At 41.7% G+C, this 23,573-nt stretch overlaps 1 protein-coding gene across 2 annotated transcripts in view; it reads right to left on the reverse strand.

Annotated features, from left to right (window-relative positions):
* CRMP1 (collapsin response mediator protein 1) overlaps positions 1 to 23,573 on the reverse strand; it is a 62,181-nt gene continuing 38,608 nt past the window's right edge. For both annotated transcript variants that reach the window (XM_034771850.1, XM_034771851.1), the window contains exons 5-14: positions 21,366 to 21,427; positions 19,510 to 19,590; positions 16,199 to 16,267; positions 13,998 to 14,118; positions 12,506 to 12,662; positions 7,062 to 7,203; positions 5,344 to 5,514; positions 3,117 to 3,296; positions 1,785 to 1,950; positions 1 to 1,026 (exon numbers count right to left, since the gene is read on the reverse strand). In XM_034771850.1, coding sequence (XP_034627741.1) covers positions 935 to 1,026; positions 1,785 to 1,950; positions 3,117 to 3,296; positions 5,344 to 5,514; positions 7,062 to 7,203; positions 12,506 to 12,662; positions 13,998 to 14,118; positions 16,199 to 16,267; positions 19,510 to 19,590; positions 21,366 to 21,427 — 1,241 coding nt within the window. In that variant the 3' untranslated portion in view covers positions 1 to 934. The remainder of the gene's footprint in view (positions 1,027 to 1,784; positions 1,951 to 3,116; positions 3,297 to 5,343; positions 5,515 to 7,061; positions 7,204 to 12,505; positions 12,663 to 13,997; positions 14,119 to 16,198; positions 16,268 to 19,509; positions 19,591 to 21,365; positions 21,428 to 23,573) is intronic.

A 23,573-nucleotide genomic window follows, 5' to 3' on the forward strand; every position in this document is an offset into this window, starting at 1 on the left:
TGATCTTTTCATTTCCTTTATTTCACAAGCTTTGAATTCAGAAATAGAACCACAACTAGTAGATCTGATAGGGTATAATAAGTAAAAATGCATGTGATTACAAAGGAAAAACTTTGTACAAAAAAGTTTAAAAATCCAACAGTAATTTAAGTTATTCTTAAGTACCAAAACACTCATGCAAAAGGAGCGCACTACTGCCCAGCTGGAGAAATCTGTGAAAGGGATGGCAATGGCATTGCTCCGTAGAAGTGATGGCTCTGTCTAAAATGAAAACAATTAAGACATATACTTGGAATGTACTTAGTGGATAATGAGAATTGCTACACAGGCCATGTTATCATTACACATTTTGAAGTTGTTTCTTTGTATCTGGGAGCAGTGCTTCATGGATTTATAATAAATTAAAGATATTAACAGAAGCCACTTACGCTATTCTACTGCATACTTTAAAAATGTCCATATTCTTCCTCCTTATGTATTTTAGTGGCATTGATCTTGGCATTGTGTCAATTGTTGGCAACGTGTTCTAAACAGACGCACTCACAGACTGCAACTTGCATAAATAACTTAGTAACATGCATTTACTACTCTAGTACAGCTAATGGGTGCAAATGAACCATCATTTAGTTACAAGACAAAGCTAAAACCTGTAGTCACTAAAGGGGCAATGGAAGCACCATGCTTTAAGGTGACTACGGCAAGAAAGCACAATTGTGAGGCAAGTAGTTCCAAGCAAACACACCACACTATTATCACCTCTTCCTATACAAAAAAAAAAAAAAAGAAAAAAAAAAAGAAAAGTAAAACAAAAAGACAACTCATTTTCCCCTCATTAGTACCGAATAAAACTGTGGGTTCAATAACATGGACATCAAGAGGAACAGACATTATTCCCATGATGATTCATTCTTGCCATTCTGTCCATCATCTCTGTTCAGCCAAGACTGGTAATATTAGAGCGACCACCAGGGGGCGCAACAATGCGGTGTCCAGTGCGACGAGGGTTGTTGTCATCTGCCTGAGCACCTGTAAAATAGCAATCCAGCCAGCAAAGCAGGAGAGTTAATAACATGGGAACAGAAACGTCTGAGGAAAAAAAAATCCAATCAACACTGAATTTTCACCTGACTGGATCTATCCAGGATTCAATGTTTTTGCCACTTTGTTTTGACCATTCATCTCTAGAACCTGTTTTTGGATCATTTCTAACTAAGGAAGCAAGCAGTTACTGACTAAGGCCCGGTTCCCGCAAAGGAATCGTCTTAAATAGAGTTCCACTGACTTCCACGCAGGAGTGAACGCCTTGTGAGTGGATTCTTTTTGAGGGATCAGAACAGGTTGCTATTCTAGGTAATAATTTGTCTCTGTAGCATGCATTGACATTTCTGCATGAAAATGTTATATAAATATGGGGAGGCATTTTCAAAAGAGCCTAAGGGTCAGACTTTTAAAGATATTTTGGCACCTTACTCTCATTGAACTCAATAGGAGGTAGATGCCCAAATACCTGTAACAATATGGTCCTAAGTGATTTAGAATCACAAGGCTTTCTGATACGCTTTTGAAAATCCCACCCACAAATTATCACTATTAGGAACCAAATTTGTGATGTGCTCGGATGATGATCTTGCATCTGAAGAAGTGGGTTTTTTACCCACAAAAGCTTATGCCCAAATAAATCTGTTAGTCTTTAAGATGCCACCGGACTCCTCATTGTTTTTGTGGATCCAGACTAACATGGCTATCCCGATACCAGATATTCATAATCGGTCATGTTGGTTTACCTGATAAGCTGAAATTAGATTGGTGGAGATTTCTGATTGGTGGAGGCTGATTTTTGGCAGGGGAGGACTTAGCTGAAGGTGCAGGAGTTGCATATTTTGGCGTAGCTGGGACTTCATACACTGGCCCATCATACATTCCTCTGGACACCCCTTGCAATCCTGTTACCTAAAATAAAAGAACAGAACAACTCAGACACTGAATGCATGGATATTCCAACCTGACAATATATTCAGTCTCACATACAGTTCATAGTATGGACGGAGCTGTATCATATACAGTCCCTGTAGCAAGGAAGCGTGGCCTCCTTCAAAGGTGGACACGGAGGAAACACCTCAAGCCTCCTGGTGGGCAGAACCAAGAGAGCCATGCCCCACACGCCGGAAGCAGAGGGGCAGGACAGGAAAAGGAAGTATAAAAGGCTGGCCCAGCAGCTCAGTTCCTCAAGCTTCTTCCCCACTGCTGGAGCGGGATGCTGAGGAGAACCGTGGCTTCCCCGAGGACCTGCCGGAGGTTCCAGAGAGATCTGCCACTCCCAATGCTGAGGAGCTGCTATTGCTACCTTTGGTGGTCTATCCTGGAGAGACTGAGGATGACCCCTGAATGCAGCTACACCCTAGTGGGAGAGTAGGAAGGGCCCAGGGGAACCAGACTATCATCTGACCATGTTGCTGCCGGAAACCTGGTCAGCATGTTGCGGGTGGATTCCCTGCTGACCCAGTGGCAGACCACTCTGCCACTGCTAGGGCCCTCATTTGCTAAAACATCTGTCCCGAGCCACCTGCTTCACAAAAGAGAAAGGCCGGAAAGTTTTGTGTTTTATATGCAAAAACAACTCAACTAAAGCTAATTTGCCCACAACAGTTGTTAAAAGCTGATAAAATGCCAATACAGTGAATGCTTCCAATGTAGCATGTACATGGGAAACAGAAATACTTGAGCTGCTTATCCAACATGCTAAGTTATGTAACAATTTAAAATGACAGCCTGCCCTGACCCCAACCCCCTGAAAAATTGTGGTTCTTTGTTGTTAGCTAAAATTGCCTTCTATTATCTTTCTGTTTCCTTCAGAAGACTGTACATCATAGACATACAGGGCCAGATTCCCAGCTGGTGTAAGTCAGTGAAGCTCCGCTGAAGTCAAAGGAGCTACTCCAATTTACACCAGCTGAAGATGTGGCCCATACTTTTTGGCAGCGTTTCCAGTCCCACATGGATCCATTTCACTTAGGACAATAATGATGCAAAATGTTTTCTCGTGTGATTCCAAGAGAGCCTGGAGCGAGACCAGAAGGTGTGTGGAGTATTAAATAACAGGCCAAGTTTGAACCTACCTTATTCCTGATTTTGATGCGCTGGTAAAGGTATTCAGGGAAAGGTTTGCGAGGAATGAAGCGGCCCATTCCCTTATTTACATGCAGATTTCCATCTTCAAACACAATCTTTCCTTGGCTTATTACCACCAGGGGAGCACCATGGCATTCCATTCCTTCAAAGATGTTATATTCAACAGCCTGAGGATCAAACGACATACACTGAAAACTCCATTCAAGCTCAATCTCAAGTTTGTTTTTCTTTGGTAAATCACATTTATGGCCCTATTTTTATCCAGCTTCCACTAATGCACCTGCAAAGCACCTGCAAAATGTGCAAGCACACTTATTTGTTTGGAGGGGGAAAAAAAACCTGCTTTTCCACACATAAAGGTTTATTTGGATACTTTCCATTTAGTAGTTACATTATTGAAGATTAGATGCGACCCTTACGCATAATCAAAGGGTTCCAAATACACTTACTCCCTGGGGCAGAAACCAAAAAAATGCTTTGGGGTAGATAAAGTAATATACAAGCCTGTTGGCTGTCAAACACAGGTCAGTTAGGGTATGTCTACAGTGCAGTTGGGAGGTGTGATTGCAACACATGTAGGTACATCTGAGATATCTTTGATCCGGATAGCTTGCTAAAAATAGCAGGGTAGCCTCAGTGACATGGGTGACTACACAGGCTGGCCACCAGAGTATATACCTAGAATCCCGGGTGAGATTGTACTCAGCTAGCCTGTGCTGCTGGTGGCTACCCTGCTATATTTAGCAAGCTAACTCAATCAAAACTAGCTTGGGTATGCCTACGTGTGCTGTCCTAATTGCAGTATAGACATAACCCTTAGAGGCACTGACTCACCAAAACACTTTAGCAAGTGCTTAACTACAAGCATGAGACTTAGGAACATGCTTACGGATAAGCAGGTACTTTGCTGAATCAGAGCGTGAATGATTTAGATCTATTCCCTGTACTGCACCGCTCTTGCCCTCCAAAACTAGAAAAAATGCTTGGGTAGTAAGGTGTAAATTTTCAAAAATGCCTAGTGATTTCATGTGTCCAAACTGAAAATCTTAAAGGAGCCCCATTTTCAGAGACTGGTGTGCTCAGCACATTCTGAAAAATCATCTCCCTTTAAGGTCGGGCAAACACAAATTGAGGCACACAAACTCACTAGTCATTTTTGAACATTTAAGCCTTTTTTTAGATAAAACTTATTATTGGCTATCCAGTAAACTATCACAAATATTTAATGAAAATCATACATATTTAAGGAACTGTGACCCAGTATGGTGATGGACAGGATGTAAAATACCTACTAGATAGATATGCAGTGTAGTTGTAGATGTTTCCGTCCCAGGATATGAGAGAGAGAAGATATTACCTCACCCACCTTGTCTCTCCACTAGATAGATATGTAGATTAGATTAGATAAAATAAAGCAAACATATGGGCCTGATTCTCCATCATCCTGCCCCTTGTGTAGTCATTACACAAGGATCAAAAAGTGTTTGGAAAGAATACACAATTGGTACTTTATGCAAATTGGGACACAGAATCAAAGAAATATACTATAAAGTTTCGTAATTAAACAAGACCAAAAAAACCCAAACCCATCCATAATCTAGAACCCAGATTATAGAAACATTGAATTAACCATAACATTTCAGAACATTTTTCCATCTGCTCAGGCAGTGGGTGATAACTGATGCTTCAGAAGTAGGCAAAGAAAAGAAGTGGGTTGGGGTCAGATTTGTAAAGGTATTTAATCACCTAAAGATGCAATAAGGCACCTAGTGGTACTTTCTAAATCAATAGGATTTAGGCACCTAACTTACTTAGGTGCTTTTGAAAATCCCACTACTGCATCTTTAGGCATCAGAATACCTTTAAAAATCTGATGCTGGCTCCAAGATTGGTGCAAATTGGCATGGCTTCACTGACGTCAGTGGAGCTATGTTTATTAACAGCTGTTGGGGAATTGGCCCATTCAATTAGTCAATTATACAATATTGTACATGCTGGAAAAATTCCTTCCGGACTGTAGTGGTAAATTTCTTATTCTCTGAAACAAGAGATTTAATTACTTTCATCTTAATATGAACAATCATACTTTTCAATACAGAACATCATATGATCCAGCTCTTACATATCTAGCGCATTGGGAGTTCACTTGAGTTAGAAGATTGGTAGTTCCAAAGCAGTTGTGTTTATAATGACAATATGCATTTTTTCTCTTACCGATTTATGGCTTTTGGCTGTAATAGTCTTCACTTTATCAGGATCCCAGATAACAACATCAGCATCTGAGCCCACAGCAATCCGGCCCTTCCTTGGATACAGATTAAAGATTTTGGCAGCATTGGTGCTGGTAACAGCAACAAACTGGTTCTCATCCATTTTGCCTATGGCCTACAAGCAATTTGAGATGAATAAATTAAGCTTCCAAAATGGAGATGTATGTTGACATTACCAATATTCTAAGGGCATGTGTGTAGAGGAAATAAGGGATGGGGTTTCATGGTCCAAAGGTTTTATCAGCATGAATTTGTGAGGTCTGTATTATTCAGGAGCAGCAAACAGATGAGTGAGTTATTCACATCATCCCAAACAAAAGCCACTAAACCCTTAATCCAGACTACACCATCATGTATGCTGTATATGCTACATATTTTATTACAGATAAAAGGCTTGTCTCAGTTCTGCTAAGGCCCCTTTCCACCACTCTCACATGTGAAGGTACCATTATATGGGTGTAAATTATTTATATCCGCTTTAAGGCACTTTTATACTGCCAGAGAATCATAAAGGAGCAGCAGTACACCTGAAAAATCAGGCTGCCTTATTCTTATACCTACACCTGCAAATCCAGGTTGCTTTAGTTGCACAAGTTCACGGTTTTAAAGGGAGAGAAAAAATCATCAATGATCAAATTTTAGAAATATTTAATAATCGCATACGAAATCTTTGCTGCACACAACAATGTTGTGATTTTGCAGTCCAATATTTTTGGATTTTCTCAGGCTAGAAACAAGAGCAGCATGCCCCAATGAAAAACAGACCATTCTCCTTGTTGTATAGTATAACAACACCCATTTTTGGCCTAATTATAACATGAGATACCAAGTCCACAACTGAATGTTGCCCCACCTGCATCTCAGCCCAATGTAGTTTTGCAGCTGACATTCCATGTTTTGTGGGAGAAAAGAAGAAAAAATGTCTCTGGTTGGTTGGTTTTTGTTCATTTTGCTTTTAAACAGCAGCTATTTGAAGCTGCTTCAGTGTTTGGAATCCTAGCAGTAGTCCCTGGCAAGTTGGATTGGGAAACAGAGTCCAGGTAAGGTGGTCAGAGGTGCACTATAAACGCAATCATAGAGCTTTACAGTTTGTAACATGCATATCAGCTTCACCTGTGTGTACGGGTGGGGGGAATGCATTGTATATTAGGATCCATGGAACATCCAACAAATTGCTAACTTTGCGCTGTAAAATATTCCACTATAAATTACACAAGGAGTCCTCATTGAAATGGCTTTATATTATAACCTCAAGCTTTGGTTACCATCCATTTGCAGTTTCTCAACAATGATATGACATTTCCCCAAATTAAATGATCTATTTGTCAAGTTTATACAAAGTCTACTTCAAAAGCATTAAACTGCTTTGACTATTATGTCAGCTCCAAATACTCAATCCCACACAATACCAAAAAATGATGTACAGTCAATTAAACTTCAGGACTCCTAAAACACGATGCTTTTCCATTGTAAAAGAGAAATAAAATACAAAGCGTCTAATTGCGTTCCTACTAAGTATTTAAAAATAAATAATAATCTTATGGTAGCTTGTTCTATAGGAGCTCTCAGAAGATGGGGAAACCACATGAATGCTGGCATAGAGCCCCTTGGTTTTCATTATTCAGCCAATTTTTTAGTCTATAAACATAAGCAATTACTCACGACAGACTTGTCCCAGACAACAGTCATTCTTTCCTCGATTCCATTAACTCCTTCAGGAATCATAGTGAAGTTATCCTTTCCGATGGCTTTCTGGGCAGTGCTGTAGGGACAGTGCCCACTTCCCGTCACCTGCAGGTCCCCACTAAGAAGAGTCAACACATGGAGTATTGATATTGCAGGACACACAGACTCACTTGGCATCACGTTGGGTGTGAATTTGTTTTTTCAAATCTAGACATGAGAGGCACGTGCTCTAACCCACGCTAGCTACTAACAGCCACCACGTGCTATTCTGGTGGCTAAGGATCACTGAAGAGCAGGGGTGCTCTGGCCAGATCACCTTTCCTTAAGAAAACCCTCTGTCCTCAGCTTTACACCATCCAGGCATGTTAAAATAATCAACTACTGCCGAGATCAGCTGCTTTTCACCACAAGACTGGTACAAAGCCCAAAGCCCAGTGCTGAGGAGATGACTCCATTATTAGTGTTAACAAAGGTTATCAAACCCCTGTATTAAATATTCTACTTTAAAGATAAATCCATAATCATGTTAAATAAAAATAACATGATGAATACCAGCTGGCTTTGGGGGGTTTTTTTGGTCTTCACATTTTTCATGGAATTTGTACAAGAAAAACTCTCTCTTTGTACCTTGTGACAGAGAACAGGGAATGAACAGGCAAGCCTGCACTCTGATCATTCTGACACCAATTAGTTGTCCCCAGAAAAAGACAACACCTCAGCTTCGAAGGTCTCAGCCTCACATAATATTTCACTGCAGTTTCTCTGTCTCCAAAGGCTGAAGGTTGAGCTGACCATGCTAGGATTTGAACCAGTGGTCCCTCCCCACCTTAGTGTGTAAGTTGCAGGTTTGAAACACCAAGAAGCCTTAGATTCCGAGGTTAAAATCCCAGCAGCCTTACAAATAACCAAGTGAATGAAGAAAAAGGTCCTTTATCTGTCACATTAGTACAATTTGCTGAGGTGCCAACCCTATTCACTTATGGGAAACTTTCTGCATCATCTTCTGATCCTTTCCTATCCACAAGAAAATGAATTAAGCAACATCACGAGCCTTTGATTAGAAGACAAACCTCTTGGTTAACAGTGAAATAAGAGAGATTAGACTAAAAGTATTTTTTATATTAATGTGTTTCTTGCGTTACCGCAAATTACTAAACACATCAATGACATCACAAGATTTGTTTTCCATTTTATCTTGCCCTTGTTCTGTCCTCTAAGCTCACCACTGTCTTGCTGTATGAAAGTTTAATTTGACATAGTGGATTCTTTAATTTTCTACACGTATTAATAAATACAATTGTAGGGACAAGAAACCCTCCTCCAGCTCAATTGGCCTGCCCATTCCAAGTTTAGCTTTACAATGCAGTCCTTTTTTTTTTTTTTTTTACACACCATTAATTCACTGCACCAGAAACAGTCTAGGACTCTCTTTTCCATGCTTTGTTGTAGTTGCCTTTCCCAGTGGTTTGTTCCATATGCCCTTTGTGTGAAGTTTTTTTTGCTGAACACCACAGTGCTTAGTCTTCTTAGTTCAAGAGCGTCACTTAGGCCCCAATCCAACAAAAAACGTTTGCATATACCTAACTTTAATCACGTGAACAGTCCCATTGCCTGAGTTTATTACTCAGTAAAATGGGTATAAACATTAGAACTTGTCAGAAAAATTCAGGTTTTTCCCATGAAAAATTCTGAGTTTTTGATGAAAAAAATCAAAAAACTAAAATATTTAGTTTCTGAAATGTCACTATGATGGCACATGGGGTTTGTAGTTCAGATGCATCATGCTCCTTCATTGACCAGGCTATCTTATCATATTACATCTCCTATGAAGCACCACCATTTCATTTCTTGGTGAGGGGAAGCAGTACCTCATGGGAGATGGAGTCTGGCTGGGGAGCCCAGCCCATACGTAAGTGTGGGAGCCTGAGGTATCTGAACTACATCTCCCATGAGGCATCACAGTGGCATTTTGGATTCCAGGCATTCAGTTTTTCAACAACAACAAAAAATCTAAATTTTCTGTGGAAAGCAGACATTTTTTGTTTAGTCAAAAATCCAGTTTTCTGTCAAAACAGTTTCAACAGCGAATTTTCAACCAGCCATCAAAAGCATGCTAACCTTATGTTGTGAGGCTTGTTTAATGCTTGTAAAATGTTGTGAGATCTACTGATGAAAAATGCTATGGAATATATTATTATTTATCATAATCATATTCATCCTTGGGTAAAAAAACATATATAAATGTACTGCAAAGTATTAATATATAGGATTTTTTTAAGCTTCAATGTATTGATTTAAAGTATTAGACCTGAAAGCAGGCTAAGCTGCTGTCATGTAAGATCTCTGACTCTAAGCCAGTAAGGCGGGGGAAGGAGGGGGAAGCATTTCTGCATGTTTGGAGCATAATGAAAATTTCCCTGATTTCCCAGTTTTTCTGCATGATTTTGATATTAAAAGATGGCTTTATCTGGGATACACTTCTAAAAATTCTATTGCCATTTTAGCTATGCCAGTTTGACCCACATATTATTAATACGTTGGAAGCCTCTTGTGGAGAACACACAGCTGTGTCTGCTGCAGTAAAAATAATGATTTTTTTATACATTGCCGCATGAGTTGGTTAAAAGTCTGATCCTGTTCCCACTGAACTCAACAGCAAAACTCCTAATGATGTCAATGGTGCAAGATCAAGCCAGAAAAGACCTTTTCCTATTTTTATTTTAATGAACAGAAAGATCAAATAAAGGAGTTAATTTTATCTGCTCCCAAGGCCAGCACCAGTCAGAAATGAACCAATTTCTGTATAACCCCACCAAAAATACATCTGACTTAGGGCCAGATTCTGCTCTCATTAACATCTGTGTAAGTCCAGCACCAGTGGAGTGACTGTGTGTTTACACAGGTGTCACTGAGCAGAAGTCATCCCCTACTGCACATACAGAGATGCATGCACATAGTCTCTGATGTACAGGTACCTAGACACACGTCTCCCCATGCTTTTATATCACCCATGTATATAACCTGTCAACCTGCTGTGGGGAAACCTCACTTCTGGAAGAAACGTGATCTGCAAGCAAATGACCATTTTTAATCCTAAAAATGTACTTCATCCAAGGTATGGGTATCTCTGGAAGCAGGAATCAGCACAGTTAGGGACATAGTGCCACCTCCTGGTGTTAACTAGTGGCTTGGCTGGCAAACTGAACTACTCACTCTACTGTCAGCACTCTGTCCTGCTGGGACTCAAATGGAAGTCCCCTATCACCCCAAAGCAGCGGTTCCACCACTTAAGCCAAAGAAGAATCTCAAAGAGCTAGAAGCAGTGCACATTTTCCGGAGGTGATACCCAGTTCCAGGTTGCCAAGACACTGCTGGTAACTTGTGGAACATGTTCAGAGCTACCTGAACCTCTGTGGGCAGACGGATGACGTATTACCCCTTCTAACCCTTGGAATGACTAACCTCCTCTGGAAGGTTCTCAGCAAAACAACTCAGCTCCTACCCCTTCCTTCCCCAGCCCCTATCAGCGGAATACCCATCTCTATGCTGTTCCTACCCCCTCCCATCTCTCTGATGATAACCCTCCTCTCTCTCTCTCGCCTTCTCCTGATCCCTCTGCAGACAGCCAGGACACCCCCACCTCCCATCAGTGGGATGACAGCCTCCTAGAAACAGTCTGTTTCTTCCCAAATGCAAACTTGAATCCCTAAATGAAGCTTCTCTGGCATCCATACCAGTTCCTCCCCACCCCTCAGCTGCCCTCCCAACATGTACCACTTACCCCTGCTGGTTTCCAGCCTGAGACCAGTAGAGATGGGGCACAACAAGAGCGCAAGCCAGGATAGGGCCTAAGGCAATGTCGACGCTGCCGCTGGGAGGTGCGATTCCCAGCCTAGTCGACAGACTCACACTAGCTCAGCTCAAGTTGGCGTGCTAAAAATAGCAGCGTGGACATTGCGGCACTGGTGGTGGCTCGGGCTAATCACCTGAGTTCAGACCCCAGGCTGTCAGGTGGGTTTGGACAGGCAGCTAGCGCAAGCCACCACCCTGTGCCATAACCTCCCCATTGCTATTTTTAGCATGCTAGCTCCAGCCGAGCTAGCACAAGTCTGTCTACCTGTGCTGGGAATTACACTCAGCAAAATCAGGCCTCCAAGCAGGCAGACATCCTCCTGCCTCATGGCGTGGCACCCCTTAGCATCACTATTAACCCTCAGAATCTAGCCATTCTCCAGTGGCTTGATTTTCAGAAATGCTGAGCATCTACAAATCCCACTAAAGTCACTGTACGCTGCGGGTGCTCAGCACCTTTCAAAACCAAGCCAAGACGTTAAAAACTGAAAGATTAGTCCCTGTCCTAAAAGCACATGTGCATGTATGTGTGCACGCAGATTACAACAAGCATTTTCACTTAAGGAGAAGTTGATGCATGGGACCGTTTTATTGTTAGCAAAGCTCAAGGGAAAGGTACAACACGAGGTCTGTTCAGGGCAGAAGATGAGCCAAGATATGGCACCGTCTCACTGATTAACACAAAACACGTGAGAATCAAACTCCTATCTATCTTTCAAATGCAACATTACATTAGAAATGGCCACGCTCCCTCCTTGACCCTATTCCTCCCTGCCAGGAGTCCTCTAGGGAAAGAAGTGGGTCACCCAAGGGAAAGTCAACAAGTCTCCTCTCTCTCGTGTACCGAAACACCACCTAGAGGCTGGGATGATGCACGCACAGAAAACCAGGGTTACATTTACTTTGGTGGAAGTTGTGAGGTGAGAGTGATGGTTGTTGACCTTTCAACCTGGAAGCTTTTTAATAATAAATAACTCTCACTGCTGAATAAATCCTGTACCACATTTCTTCAGTTGAAACTGCAAATAACATATCACTCTTCACATCAAGTCCTGTTTGTTCTGTTACCTTCACAATAGATCAGTAGATTAACATCTATACAATATACATCCGTACAATTCTAATTCTCCCATATGTCTATAGAATTAAACAGGCAGGCTCTTTTTAGTTATGCTTCTGTTGCTCTATGTGCATTATGTACACTACATAATCTTCCAGCCTATAAAGCAGGCCAAGGAAATCTGCCTCAGCAAGTTGCACTGTCAGTTTACTATAGCTTCTGTTACTGATAATTTTGAGTCAGACCCAGCTCCCACTGAAGCCAATGGGAATTTTGCAATTAACTTTAATGATAGCAAGATTGGGTTCTTAAGGACTAATTCTATTGTAACCTAACATCTCTTGTCCATCATAATTTTATACACTAGGATCTTGATTCAAAGCCCTTTGAAATCAGAGGTAATATACCCATTGACTTCAATGGGTTCTGGAACAGTCTCTAGATGTTGCATCTGGCGTGGGTTTTGCACTCATTTGACTGGCTGATTATAAATGATTAAAGATTATACCATGCTAAGAGTGAGTTCAAGTGATCTGGTGTGGTGGGATCAGGACTCAGAGGTGGTGAGGTCACAAAGGCTGCAGCCTTGGCCCAGTTTTTGCTCCAATAATGTGTCCCATCTGTCCCCAGGCTGGCAGTGATTGGCTCGCCAAAAACTAGAGGACCTGGGGAGAAGCAAGAATATACAGTAAATGGTTAAAATCCACTTGCCAATGCATTATGCCGCTTACTGCGAACAGCCATGCATAATTTACATGTTGCTACATGGACAGCATAACTCCTAAGAAATTAAACAGCCCTGGCTTTGTCCGTATTATAAAAATTTAATCAGGCAGCTTGCCGAGCCACATATGCTTTTGATCGAAACATTTACAAAATTCTCTAATCTGGGAGGAAAGGAGTTCAAAGTTGTGTTTAATTTGAATAATCTTATCACAGCCATCTTTTCTCTGTTTTTAAGTGAGTTTGTGCAGTGGATTGAAGGCGTAGGAGCCTGAAGTTCTTTACGTACGCCCAGAACATGTGCGGCGCCAGCAAGCGGAAATGCAGGCTTTCGCACCAGTGTACCTCAAGCCTGATCAGAAGGGGACACATTAAAGATCCAGAGGAGAGTTTGCTCTTGCTCCTTGGCCTCTTTGCACTGCCCAGTGGCAGAGCTGCCAGTGGTCTAGAATCAAACTAATTTCTGCTCCTGCTGCCTGTCATTGGTGATCCCCAAGGTAACCCGTACTCCACAGCACTACACAGCAGCACAGCTGCCCTTCCCTTGCACTTCTATGTCTCTGCGGCCTGCCTCTCACCTGCCTAACTGTAAGAGAGAGGTGCTGGAAGTGTTGAAGGCTGAGGGAGAAAAATAGAACCAGCAAAGGACAAGATGAGGGAAAGAAAATGAGAGAAAAGCAAAGATAATTGAGAAGAACAGAACATGCATTAAGAGGAGAGACAAGGAGCGGAGTCAGCAATAAAGTAGGACTTGCTGCTGGTGTGTATTAAAAATACAAAGGAGCTGAGCATGGGGGGAACAACTCCTCAACACAGCAGGGAGCAAAACCTCTCCCTCTGAGGTCCAGTGCATGCATTCTGTTTTCCCCCACCCACTGCTAGCTCATGAAGCTTTGTAGCACTAGCAGTAAATGACAGCAAGTGCTAGAGAGAGACATTCTGGCAGCTGCCCCACAAAGGCTGAGAATCTGTGCTAGGCCTTACAAGGGAAGATGATCTTCTTTGCAAGAATGAATAGCCAGTAAGAGGTAGCGTGTGAGAAGGGAGCATTAAGATGCACATTTCAGGTAGGTAGGAGGGAGAGTGTCAAGGTGGAATAGAGTAGTGGGGTCTCACTTCCATTTTCCCAAAAACAAATTGTTAGCATAACAGCAGCCATTTGAGTCAGTGGATACTGACCCCTGCATTCAGCAATTTGGTTAGTTGCTAGAGCTTCCATTCGGTAAACTGATACCTAACGCACGCCTCCTTTGGGGAGAATGCACTAAGTTCCATACCTTTCTTCCTAGCCAGTGCAATGATATCAGCCGCACTCTTACTCATCACCTTGGTGATATACACTGGACAGTTGATTCGACTGGCGATGGTGATGGCACGGAAAACAGCTTCCGCTTCAAGCTGGAATGGACAAGAAAACAGGCAGAAAAATGTAAGTTGAAAAGCAGAAGGAAGTGAAAGTGAAATCCAGGACTGAGCCAGATTTCTCTCTTTTTAACAACAACAATGGCCTTGTTCTGCTTGGCTCGTATACTGCTGTGCAGTGTTGGATGGGAGGGAGAAAAAAGTCATACATAGGCTTACACAGCTTGTATAAGGGCCAAACACAATTCTAGAGTGTGCCCTTTCTACTTTTCCAGAGGCACATGGTGCCTCACCAGGGCATAGTGGTGGTGAGAAGGCAAGGACACAGCTCTGCCTCTAACCCCATGCATCAGCTACCCAGCACAGCTGGCCTGGGGGTTGATAAGCTAGAATAGCGTAGCACCAAGCTTCCCTGTACTATCCCAGGGCAATGCAGCTCTGTACCCCACTGCCCCTTATTAATAGTACTATCAAGCCTAAAATAGTAACCAAGAAACGTTAGAAAGGACTTTGCTGCTAGAACCAAAGCTGCAACCCCTCCCCTATTAACTCTTCCAAATCCACATTTCTTCGTGAAGCCCCATGGCCTTCCCCCTACAAACAAAAAGGGAAAGGAAGGGGAAAATAGTGTCATAATTCATAGAAATTCTCTGTGCCCTCAGACAATGCAGGCTTAGGCCCAATCTTTACACAAGGATAAGACAACAGTGAATGTAAGTATTTCTAAGGAATAGCATCAGCAATATAGGTTGAATTTAGCCCATAATCCATAGAAGGCTTTCAAACATCCTCCAGTAAGTCCCCTCTGTTTCTCAGTGTCAATGCAATCTCCCACAAGGAGCCATCTGGGACATGCATACAAATTATTTGTCTTCAGCTGGAGCAGCAGTGTCTTTCCAGGGCCGCTAGAGGCCTCTCTTCACTGCCATTAGTCCAGTGATCGGTCCAAACCCTCTCTGCACAGCTCCATCCCGATATCAGAAGTGTTACTTAAATACAGAAAACTGGAGTGACCAAAATATTAGACACAAGGTTATTGATAATTCTCTTCAAAGTCTTTATCAGTCAAGTCTGTAAAGACAGCATCTCCAAAAGCACATGACCTAAATCTTTACAGTTTAAGTATTTCTTTTAACTCTCTTCTCCTAAAATTAAAATGTTCACCGCAGCAATTATTGTTTTTCACCTGATGTTCTCCTAGGAGCCATTATTACAAACATATACACCTAATGACAAGCCAGAGTGTAGATTCATATCCTAATATGGGAATGGTTCATCACCAAGCAAGCCTGAGGAAAAAGTAGAGAGGTTTTGTACCTCAGTAATGGGGCTGCCATATGTGGTGGTAAGAAATACTTCAACTTACTTTTTGGCAAATATCAAACTAGGATTTTCCCCAGGCCTTCACTCCCATTAACAGGAAAAGACTCAGTAATTTAGAAAAATCCACACCCCTCAGTGATATAGCTATGCCAACCTAACCCCCAGTGTAGACGGAGCTAGATCAACAAAAGAATGCTTCTTTCCTAGCTACTGTCTTGTGGGGAGCTGATATTCCAGCACCCACGGAAAAACCCCTGCCATCAGTGTAGGCTCCATCTACAGAGACGGGTATGCCGACATAGCTACAGAACCATAATTATGCCGCTATAGTACCCATAATGTAGACATGGCCTTTGAAAAATCCTTTTTCAATGACCTATGCTGATCCATGCATGAACGGATTTTATTATAGGAGAAAAGTGCATAAATCAAGCTGACCCACAGAATCCTTTCATTCTCACGAATTCACAATATTACAATACGTAGATGTTTGTGAATATGTACAGTTAGTAGGAAAAAACATTTATTAGGAGTGTTTTGGGCTGAAATGTCTTGATCAGCTGATGTACAATATGTCCTATGAATATTTTTAGCGTGATGTCTTGTACTTAGAAAATTTTGCAGAGAATGGCATTATCAGAACAGGCTGTGAAAAGCAGATGGTTTCCTGTCCCCGCCTCCAACCATCCATCTATCATCTTCTCTTTTATTTATTTATAAGAAACCTACTTCCCATGGTATGTAGATGCCAGAAGACATTTCCAAGAAATACAGACTTAGTTAAGCCTCTTACCTCCTCAGGTCTGCTTAGCGCATGTCCCTCAGGTCCTGTGATTCCCATCTCCAGGATACGTTTTTGTTCCTAGAATGTAACAGACAAATGTTGACCACCTCTAGAACAAGATACATTTATATTAAACTTCCTTTAGTGTACCGAGGGACACATTTTCATACCACCTCCATTTTTTGTATGTGCAACTGATAGTGCCTGGAAAAAGGGAAGAAAGGACGGAAAGACCGGCCCTAAATATATTGGGCCAGATTCTTCACTGACAAACACCACATGCAACCTACTATGGATTTCAGTGGAAGATTTGTGGCTGCAAGGCAGTATAGAATTTGGTCTATTGTGACTGCCCCATGAGAAAAATGCTATTGTCCGCCCCTAAAAAGGAGTCTTATTAGAGAACACTCAATGCCATGAAATATTGTACTTAGTAAGGAAAATATTGTACTTATTAAAGACAACCTTGTACTGTAATTCCTCCTTTGCTTACACAATATTTTTCTTCTCTCTTTCCTCCTAAGTAGTATCATTATTTTCTCAACCTGTTTGACAATATATATTTACCCTGCTGATTCTTCCTCTGACCCTTTCAGGGGTCTTGCTTACATGATCTAAATTTTCTGTAATTATTTTACAGTTGATCGTGAAGATGCATAACTAAATGCCTTCTAACCCCACTAAAAATGCACCCCGTTGGTGTTATATTACTACTCAATGTTTTGATGTTATCTTAAGAATGGATATTCCAAGTATTCATTGCTCAGTCAGCTGATGTTTGTCAGCAAAATGTTGTGCCAAAGCTGCTTATGAAGGGACATGTGGTCAATCCTTATGATTTCATATAAAGATCATGCAAAGGGTGTTTTTTGGAATAAACTTTCTGATCAAAAAAAGGTGATGGATTAATAGGACCTGTAGACACAGCAAAAGCTTTCTCACACAGAGCTATTAATGCCCCACAAATCTGACCTGTCTCACCCTTAGGTCTCTAATGAGCAGAGTTGGCCAGATGTAATGATTCTGTGATATAGACAAATGTCCTCTAGAGACAGGGATGAAATTACCTTACACGTTTTCATATGTAACCTAATGAATATTTGATCCCAGGTCTCTGGGGGTGAAAAGCTAACGTACTACCAACCTACTCCAACAAGAATCATTTAGATTACACACATAGATTTGTGTCTTCACTATACTGGGTGACAAATGGATAATACATCATGACCATATAGATAAATCCACTATACTAACCAGACTGTGTCCCTGAGACACATTTGGGTAGAAAACCAAAATATTTTGCATATATATTTAAAAATCATTTTAAATAAAATGCACCTGTCACCTATGCATGCAGGATGCTGCAGACAATTAAAATACAATAATAAAATATTACAAATATATAACATGAAAGAAGCGGGATGAAAAAGAATGGCATCATTTAAAAATAGGCTAGTCACATCCAGAAGATGGCAGAATGAAGCAGACAGAATGACAAAATTATCCACTGTAAGAGGATTCAATAGTGTTAATAAACTAGGACATGAGTTTGATGAGATAAACATTTGGGTTTACATACTGGTTAGTCATTCAAGCATCCACCATAAGCAGCTTTCTTTCCACCACCAGTATCTTGCTGTAGAATACAACTCATTTTTTTTAAAAACTTCCTTCCCCTTTTCCCTACCCCTAATCTTTTGTCTATCTGCATGTTTTATGGTTTGTCTATTAGAGACGATCAAAAAATTGAATTCAACACTTTTCCATCAGAACTCATTTTAATGGAAATGTTTCATGGAAATGTGTTGATTTTGATACATTTTTTCCAAAACGTTGTGTTTCAGTACTGTAATTTTGATTCATATTGTTTTGACTTTTATATTATACTAAAATATTGGGTTTATTATACTTATATATATATGGAGATATACCTATCTCAGAGAGCTGGAAGGGATCCCGAAAGGTCATTGAGTCTAGCCCCCTGCCTTCACTAGCAGGACCAAGTACTGATTTTGCTATGTCCATTATAATTTAATATAATAGAAAAGTTGAGAGAAAAATGTTTTAAGGGTTTGAATCACATTTTTTTTTCCATTTAGCAGGAAATTTCATCCTTTTTTTTCTGAATTGGAATGATTATTTCCCCTGAAAATGTTGGGATTTCCCATGGAAGAGAAATTCCAGTTCCTGATCAGCTCTAATATCTAGTGTAATTAGATCCATGCAGGCAAATCCCTGAGCCCATGTGAAGCTTCACTGAAGTCAATGGGACTCCACACAAACACAGGGCTCCACTGCTGCATATCCCGTTGTAGGATCAGGGCCTTACATTGTTAATTTTTCAGAGCAGGGGCCATATTTTTTAAATCACTGTAATGTGTCATGTAATCTTATGACCATATATACTTTTTTTTAAAACAAGAAAATAATAATCCTGTCACCACAACCTCTGCGTTTTGAGTGTATGGATGAACTCCTGGAAATCAATGGGAGTTCAGCCATTGACTTCACTGTGGCCAGGATTTCACCCTCCATCCGCTGTCCTACAAATCACGGCAGCGGCACTCTGTGCTACTGGGACAGCTGTACACCGTCAGACCCTGGTTTCCTGGAGGGGCACACTCTCGTGTCTCAGAGGACATTTTAAAGGGACACAATATTTGAATTTTCTTAACTTAACTAATTTCCAGATTCAGAGAGAGTGTGGACTAATTTATTTTTAATCACTTTTTAGGAAGTTTTATAGGGTTGGTTTTTTTGTTCCCTTTGTAGATGATGTTTATAAGGGTCTTTTCAGCAAAGAAGCACGAACAGGTCTGAGAGCAACACCATCAAATGTGTTTGGCTCCATAGTTTTACCCCCCTTGCATACACTGACTTATTCAGCAGCAGCAATACTGGGGTAAGGCCTCCCAGCTCCTCAACCGCTCCCCAGTATCTTCACGGGATTCTTCCTGTTGCTTGTCCACCCAACTGCCACAGCTCAATTCACGGACCCAATTCTTACATCCCCATGTCCCTCCCACTGACGTCCCTTCTTTTATTTCCTAGGCCCCACCAGGGAGCTGTCAGGAGTATCACCTTACAGCCTGCATGCTGTATCATTACACACATGGAATTCTATACTGGTATTCCCATAACCCAATGGTTTATCATTACAAGAAATTAGATTCAGCAAGGAAGCTTTACTAGGTAGTCTCTGTTTTCCCACCAATACTGTCTCTGATTGTTGTACTAGCAGACAAGTTTCCCTTCTCCCTGGTCACATGAAACATATTCACTCTCTAAGGGAAACAGAAGAAGAAATTCGACTCACTCACCTGAGCTATCAAATCTCCATTTTCAGCATGGACCATGATTACAGCTCCAAGCCCTTTCAGAAAGGTAAAAGCTTCATAAAGCTGGAAGTGGTACAAAGAGGGGCATGTTACTTATTTCACAAACACGTCGCCTCATATTTTAAGTCATATTTTTATGCTGGCCCTTGCCCAAGTGTTCAGCCACCACCAGCCCCATGTACAGTCCCTGCTAGGACCCCTGTGGCTGCTAGCTATTCCATGTCCCCACTCTCCACACCAGCCGGTCACCGAACACCTGCCTATGGAGTGGTGCAGCAGCTGAACTCCTGAGAAACTATGTGCCACCTATAGGCAAAGTGTCTCCCTGAGATCCTTCTAAGGCAAGGCAGCTATGCACCTCCTCCAACACAGCCACGTGTCTTGTGAGAGTTCTCTGGTCTGTAGTTTGAGTACAGGCAGCTAACTAAATAAATAGATATAAAAAAGCTTCCATGAATGAACAAGGAATAGGTCCACTAAATTGGAATAGCAGTTAAGCTATGGACACTTTTAGTATAGCTACAGTACCCATATGTTCCCTTAAGTATACATTTCATGCACGTTTTTGTAAGTGTGGGCACAGTTTCAATCTCACGAATGTCTTTCATTTACACCTAAAGAATTCTATTATTTTCTCTCATGGGCTTCCATGTTAATTGATTTCCAACATTCAAAAATAATCCCTACAAAAGAAAAGCAATGGATTCTATTCTTTACACGTGGGCTTTTCAAAAGCACTACGGGGGGGTGTTAGGGACTGCCACTGAAAGTCAATGGGACTTGTGCTCCTAATGCCTTTAAGCACTTTTGAAAACCCCACCCTCCATTTTCTGTATTTGGTCTCACTAAGTAATATTGGGAGCCCAGTTTTCAAACTTGGGCACCTAAACTTAAAATATCCGGTCTTCAACTGAGTTACTCAAGGAACTACTCAATGGGCTTGGGGCACGTGAGCACTGATCTGAGCATCCAAATGTGGAAATGGGCACTCTGCTTTAGCCATTCAAGTTTGAATATTGGATCCCTTGCCCCCTTCTCCACCTTTTCTTAATATGTTTTGCTGTAATTAATCCCATCAAGAAGTTGGACTTGGCATGTACCTCTTCTCAAGAGGATGCTGTTACATTAAGAAGTCCAATGAAAACCACATGAATTGGAGGTGTAACAACAGTTGTTTAAGAGAAAAGGAAACAGCTCTGGAAATAAGTGGGAATGAAGCATTTGCTCAACTGAATAAGCAAACATTATTATTACTAACAGATGCCATTGTCCAATTACAATGATCTGCTGTCTGTGAATTAGAAAGCTGAAGAGGTTGTATCTATAACAAGTGCTATACAAACAAGCTCATTGTAATCTCCAACTCCAACAACTGAACACAAGAACATGCTTTCCCAAAGAACATGCTTTAGCAATTTGCAGTGAGTGAGAAACACATGGGATTTCAAAAGCTATGTCACTTTTAATATTGCCACTAGTGTATCATCTTTTTTCCCCCCTGACTCAGATTGAATGTTCCAAAGCCAACAAGTGAAGATATAAAGCCACGGCAAAATCTTGAGGGGTGTCTGCTACTCCCACTGAGCCTAATACCATGAAACATTAGTCATCTCTTTGCAAGGTGCTGAGTGCCATGTGCTCTCAAGAGCCTCCATGGTAAATACAGATGCTCAGCATCTCTCTGGCTTTGGCCTCCAGAGAGACAAATTTCATATGTTTGCATTTTCTCAAGTTCAGTTCAAAAGCAACATGACTGTCTCAGGTAGCTCTAAACTTCTTAACTAATCAACTGAAAGGAGTTTACGTATCACAACAATGATAAGCATCCTGAAGAATACCTGACTGTCGGACATTTGGTAGAGATCTTTATAGGCCATGTAGACTTGGAAAGAATTAACACCTGTTCCAAGACAAAACACAAGAGAGTTGCAATGTTAAGTAGATTCTTAAAGTATTTTTGAATGTCTGTTTTGGAGGAAAAGATTATTCAGGAAAATTGACAAAAGATATTCACTTTGATTAAGTGATGACCCCTTTTGCTGGGCCCCAATGTACAGTTACTGCCCACCTCCCATTCCAGACTAGACTTGGAGCAAGCCAACCACCATTGCAATTGAGATAAACCTCTACCCCGATATAATGCTGTCCTCGGGAGCCAAAAAATCTTATCGTGTTATAGGTGAAACCGTGTTATATCGAACTTGCTTTGATTCACCGAAGTGCGCAACCCTGCCCCGCTCCCCCGGAGTGCTGCTTTACCGCGTTATATCCAAATTCGTTTTATATCGGGGTCGCTTTATATCGGGGTAGAGGTGTATATATGAGATATACGTGTGCGACCAAAGAGATACATTAAGCCTGCCAAGTCGGAACCAATAGTCATTTCTTATCCAAGGGAACCCAACCAAAGATTAATTATAATCCTATGTGAGCATTCTCTGGATAGACAGGCTGAAAGATATACTCCTAACCAAGTAATGCAAATTCTCTGTTGCTACTTTCCTTTTTCTGTCTTAGGGCCATACCCTGACCCATTGGCATCAGTATGTGTTTTGACCCCATTTAAGTCAATGTTCCCCCTGAAGTCAATACAATACTGTTTTCGCAGCTAAAAACAGATATGACTTAAGCTGCACTTTTCAGTTAGTGGATTGCCTGTATAACGATGCTCAGAGACCAAGGTGCAGATTGGTAATGTGGCACCCATCTGGCTATATGGCCATACAGGGTCAGAGATCCTACCTCAGCTGGTGTACATTGACCCAGTCAATGGAACTACATGGATTTACACCAGCTGAGGATCTGGCCCATTACTTATAAACCTAACTATTTAAACAAAAACTTTTTAAAATGTGCCTGATGCCTTCTCTCATGCCAGTGAGACCCAGCAAGGTCCCATCCCACATGTTAGGAACGTACCATTTAAGTCATGCCTATGAAATCCTGAAGATAGTCAAAGAAACGGGTAGAGCAATCTGTGGATCCACTTGGCCAGTATAGTACTGTCCTATGTGATTTCTTTACATCCTATGTGAGAGCCAAATACATTCATGGGTCATGTAGACTGGCTGCTGAAATGGTTGTAAGTCAGAGGAAGTGGTCTGCACCGTTATGAACAGTTGCTCCTGCAAAATGTTCAACCTCTCTAAAGCCAAAACCTCTTTGAATGAGCACTCTATTGATTTAGAACTGATTAACTGTCCAACTACGACAGGCCAATCTCATCAGCAGCTCTGAAAGCTCCCTGGCGATTCCTCCTGAGAGCATATTAGACAAACTCCAAGCTGAAATGTGATAACTAAGCATTGCTTCTTAACTAACCTGGGATCACTTTGTCAATCAATGTAAAATACATAATAGGGTCTAGATCAGGGGTCGGCAACGTTCGGCACGCGGCTCGCCAGGGTAAGCACCCTAGCAGGCCGGGACAGTTTATTTACCTGCTGACGCAGCAGGTTCAGCCAATCGCAGCCCCCACTGGCCGTGGTTCACCGTCCTGGGCCAATAGGGGCAGCGGGAAGCCGCGGCCAGCACATCCCTCGGCCCGCACCGCTTCCCGCCACCTCCATTGGTCCGGGACGGCGAACCACGGCAAGTGGGGGCCACTATCGGCCGAACCTGCCGTGTCAGCAGGTAAATTAACTGGCCCAGCCCGCCAGGGTGCTTAGCCTGGCAAGCTGCGTGCCGAACATTGCCGACCCCTGGTCTAGATCCTCAGTTGATGTCAATGGAGCAATAAAGATTCACATCAAGACAATTTATACCAGCTGAGAATCTGGCTTACATGTTTCCAGTTTTCAGCAGATATTCTATATTAATTTTTAAAGCTCCTGCCATGTTGAAAAAAGTATCCTATTTTATTTGGGCTTTACCTCCATGTCTCCTATCATACTTGAGTAATTCACACTGACCGAGACACACTACAGCATCAATGAGAATGAAGGTGACCTCCAAATGCTATACCTCTCAAGCAATCCACTTAGGACCCCATAATACATTTTGCTTTCTGGACCAATGAACAGATTCTTTCTTAAAGTAAATGCCAG

Source organism: Trachemys scripta, chromosome 5 (assembly GCF_013100865.1).
Source record: "Trachemys scripta elegans isolate TJP31775 chromosome 5, CAS_Tse_1.0, whole genome shotgun sequence".
Classification (NCBI taxonomy): domain Eukaryota; kingdom Metazoa; phylum Chordata; order Testudines; family Emydidae; genus Trachemys; species Trachemys scripta.